Source organism: Apis dorsata, unplaced genomic scaffold (genome assembly GCF_000469605.1).
Source record: "Apis dorsata unplaced genomic scaffold, Apis dorsata 1.3 scaffold_867, whole genome shotgun sequence".
NCBI lineage: Eukaryota > Metazoa > Arthropoda > Insecta > Hymenoptera > Apidae > Apis > Apis dorsata.
In genome coordinates, this window is record NW_006263987.1 from 177,443 (window position 1) to 181,991 (window position 4,549).

The 4,549-nt window shown below is 41.8% G+C and overlaps 1 protein-coding gene across 5 annotated transcripts in view; it reads right to left on the reverse strand.

Annotated features, from left to right (window-relative positions):
- Positions 1 to 2,693: 2,693 nt before the first annotated feature.
- LOC102675249 (fibroblast growth factor 17-like) overlaps positions 2,694 to 4,549 on the reverse strand; it is an 82,752-nt gene continuing 80,896 nt past the window's right edge. For all 5 annotated transcript variants that reach the window (XM_006623268.2, XM_006623265.2, XM_006623266.2 and 2 more), the window contains 2 exons: positions 4,099 to 4,205; positions 2,694 to 3,795 (listed from right to left, as the gene is read on the reverse strand). In XM_006623268.2, coding sequence (XP_006623331.1) covers positions 3,370 to 3,795; positions 4,099 to 4,205 — 533 coding nt within the window. In that variant the 3' untranslated portion in view covers positions 2,694 to 3,369. The remainder of the gene's footprint in view (positions 3,796 to 4,098; positions 4,206 to 4,549) is intronic.

Below are 4,549 nucleotides of genomic sequence, written 5' to 3' on the forward strand. Positions count from 1 at the left end.
TTTTTTCCCCTTTTTTCCGAAATAACGAAATGATATTAGAAATTAGAGCGCACGTCAACGGAATGATCCTAGTGCTTGTCAAAAAAAAAAAATATTAATAATAATAATAATAATAATAATATTGAAAGGAACGCGAATCGAAGAGAAATGATCTCTTTCGCGTTTATCCGCTATTCATCAGACGGACGTGTGGCGCTTCTACGAACAATTTGCCGTCTACTTTTTTTTTCTTTTTTCTTTTTTTTAGCGACACGTACAAACACCGTTCAGGGCGAAAATAGGGTCTCTACGCACTGCCACTCGTACGAAAAACGAAATTAACTAATCAGGTATTGAGTATTTTTTCGGATTTAGGATCGATAACGATAAAAGAGGAGAAGGTGAGAAGGAAAGTAAATACAATACTATATGAGAATGACGACGGAATTATCGCGAATAATGAATGGAAATATTTAGTTTTAATCGAATGTAAGAACGAAAATTTTCTCGAAACGCGCGTTTCACGTTCAATCAAAGAAAGAGGAGGAGGAAGAAGAAGAAGAAGAAGAAGAAGAAGAAAAAGGAGAAGAAAAATGAAATTCTTCTAGAGGAATAGAGCAACGAGTAAAATTCGTCGTCTCGTCGGAAGAAGAATTAATTTAGGAAAAAAAAAAAAAGAAAAAAATCAAGGAGAATTAATGAAAAAAAAAAACGAAAAGATAACGAATTGGCAATAAGTAAATTAATAATAAAGAGAGCAGCGCACATTTCCGTACATATATAGAAGGAAAAGGTGTTCTCGGGCGGTTTGGTTTTTCGTAGTATCTAAACATGATTTCAATAAATAAGCTACCTAGGGCACGAGTTGTTTTTTTTTGGGGGGGAGGGGGGAGAAAGGGGCAAGCGGCCCTTACGTGGCGAATCTGCGAAAACGAAGGAATCAGCAGGGCTGATACTCGGTACCTTTTTTTTCTCTCTTTTTTTCTCTTTTCTTTTCTTTTCCTTTCTATTCACGCACGCGACGTACGCGATTTCATCGATCGGAAATACGCGTGTTCGCGTGCGGAAGATAAATTCGCACGAAACGTGTATAATTATTATATACGCGAGGCCGAGGAACGTACCACTGATCCTTTTCGTTGAGTCGCCGTTACGTCGTATATCGTGTACCTAACCTAGTAATACAGTCTGCAGTAGCGTCCTAAGGATTAACTTCATTAACGGTCGTAATATATAATATATTACACGCAGTCACACGCGTTCACAGAGGCAAATATACGTACGCACGCAAAAAATGCACACAAATACTTTTAAGCTCGTACACGAACACGCAGTTTAAGCCGATACTCTCTCAATAATATATCTCACTCTCATTCCATATCCGAAAAATATAGATTTCTGTGTGAATTACACCGCCCGACGCGAGTGAAAATCGCGTCGAAAGCGAATCGTATTTCAAATACATGTCGTACAAAATATTCAGAGATCCTGTTATTTTTATTTATTCGTCCGTTTGTCTAAACATCGTCCCGGAATAAATTTACGAAAAATATATATATCACACGCTATCGCATTCCTGAGAAATAGCGTATGCATACCGATTCTCTGTCTCAATAAATTCCGTTTGCGTAATATGTATGTGCGTTCGGAGTAATCGACTTTTACGCACGTGCGTATTTTTTTCCTTTTTTTTTCTCTCTCTTCTTTTTCTCTCTCTCTCTCTCTCTCTTTCTCTCTCTCTCTTTCTCTCCTCTTCTTTAATATATGTATATATATCTATATATACGTATATGTATAAATAATATCGATTAAGAATAAAATAGTAAAAAATTGCTTAGACGAATGGAGCAGCCGTTGATAAAATAGCGATTCGAAGATTTTCGACCGCGTGGCGGAGCTTCGACATGAACGTGACACGGTGAGAACTGCGTGTACGTCGCGAGCAGGCAGGCACGCACGCACGCACGCACACATAATATTATCATACACGCAGGCAGGCAGGCAGGCACGCATGCACGCACGCACGCTACATTAGGCGGCGTAATTAGCACAGCGAGCGAGAGAGTCTTGCGCAGCGTGAGCTCTACTGCGCGACCACGCCGGAGAGTTACACCTTTTCAGCGCTCCCCTAATCCCCGGAAATATTTCCTTCCTTCCTTCTCTTCTTTCCTTTCCAAAAGAATGATGAACAACTATAGCTGCTAATAACTAAATTCTGTTTATCGATATCTATATACGACTAAATCAACTCTCTCTCTATCTCTCTCTCTCTCTCTCTGTTTTCGATCGAATCCGATTAACGCGCGATGAATTTACTCGACTTCGAGATCAACTTTTGAGAATAAAAGGGAATATTTCCATAGGGAAATGCGCGAAATACTTTGGTTCGTGCATCTCTCCGCGCGTGAATTGCGGTCTGTGACAGCGCTTGAAGCACGATAGCTGTCCGATTGCGCAACGATTTAGGCCGATCGCGCGCAACAAACGTACTTAATATTCTTCCATCGCTAAAATCGATCCCCTAAACTGGATCCCCTAAAACGAATTCTCACGAAATATTTTCCCTACTTCTTACTTTCTCCTCTGTCGGTTCTTTTTTTTTTTTTTTTTTTTTTTTTTTTTTTTTTTTTTTTTTTTTTCTTTTTCTTTTTTTTTTTTTTATCTATTTTATTTCACTTTATTTCGTACGTACGGGGGAAGCTAACACTCTTGGATTTTTTTTTCTTTTTTTTCTTTTTTCTTTTTTCTGGAAACGAGACAACGAGAACGATCGAGAGAGATAATCGGTGAAATAATGAAATAAGAAACGAGCAGTACGGGTAAGTTCGTTAATCGACCACCTCCAACTAATAGTATCAAAAATTTAGCGATGGAACGAAAGGGAAATTATGGATATATATATATATATATATATCGTATGCATACTTGCCTGAAAGGATTCAGTCGGGGGCAAGTGTGAAATGGAATTTAACGACGCGTAACGAAAGCTCTAGCCAACAAGACTGTCTTCCTGCAACTCGGTACGCTCCGTTTCTGCGTTCTCGAGCGAACGTAGAATTTTCGTTGTTGCTTGTCGTCCGTATAGCGAGATGCGGTTGGTCGTGTGTGTATCCGTGTGTATGCGTGTGCGGGTATTTTTGTGTATACGTATATGTGTATGTGTATGTGTGTGTGCGTGTACCCAAGCGAGCAGGAGACACGAGGCGAGCCAGCCAGCTTTTGTTCGTTGCGATCAATCGAGGCGCGTGCTTCGAGCCGCGTTTCACGTGGTGCCGCGTTAGTGGGTTCCTGACATCTCGACCGTACGTTCCACCAGCGTATTTGGCAGTCTGATCTCAGGTTCTCACAGATGTAGATGAGGCAGTCTTGATCGGCGAGCCAGTGCGCGGCTCAATACTTGTTGGCCTCGAAGAGACGGCTCTCGTGCCATCTTCGCGGTGCGGACATCTTCTCGCGTTGCATCTTCCAACGATTCGAGTGCCGATAATGATGCGTCGTGTGGATCGTCTCCCTCGTGCTGTCCGCCTGCAACAGGGAGTTCTTCGTGTCCCTCGCGGGCGACGGTTTCCTCGACACAACGTACGGATCCCTAGGCCCCATGCCGCCCATGTCCGCGTTCACCAGGCTGTTGTGGTGATTTATGTCCGCGTGGGGATTGTACTTGATGAAATTGAAGCACTCCTGCCGGCCGCGATTCTTGATCGGGTACCCGGACTTGTTGAACCCGAGATACCGCGAATTATTCACGTTTCTGTACGTCAGATACGAGCCGTTGTACTCCTCGTAGAACTGACAATAACCCTTTTGCTTCTTAAGCTGCGAACAAAAAGATATTGAAAGATACCTCTCCTCCCTCCGTACACCGCGTGTAAAGAAAAAAAAAAAAAATAAAAATGGAACAACTCTACGCGCAACAAAGTAGAGGNCGAATCACCGCCGACAATTTAATAATCTTCGCTCGCAAATTATACTTTTAACGAGGATGTTCTCTAATGTACAACGGATATATATATATATACTCATATAAAACGCCCCGTACAATCCGTATACGCGTATAAATTTACTCGGCAGCGCGCGATAATGAAATATGTCTACTAATTGGCGGGCAAGTGTAATTACCAGGCCGACGAGTTTCCATTTCTTGTTGAAGCAGATGTATCGCTGGCTCTTCTCGGCGAAGATGTACAACATTTTACTGAAGTCCTCGGACTGGGTCGTAAGTTTTTCTGCAACATCAAACATAAAAAAAGAACCGTTCGATTAAACGAGTGAAACGACGATTATTTTATTTTTTTTTTTTTTTGAAATTTTTCGACAATGAAAAAATGGAGCGGAAAGGAAATGGAAAAGAGGCGAGAATAATATAAATAAAAGAAACTTTATGAAATGATCGAGAGGTATCGGTTATCGAGGAGAAAACCGCAGGGTAGTGGAGGAGGTAACGCGGCGGTTGTGTGCGTTCGGTATGCGAGCTGGCATATTTCCGAGAAGAGATCTCCTCTCGAGGTTTATAGCGCGAGTTGTACCTACATCGATGCTCGGGGAGAGAGAGAGAGAGAGGGGAGGGGGG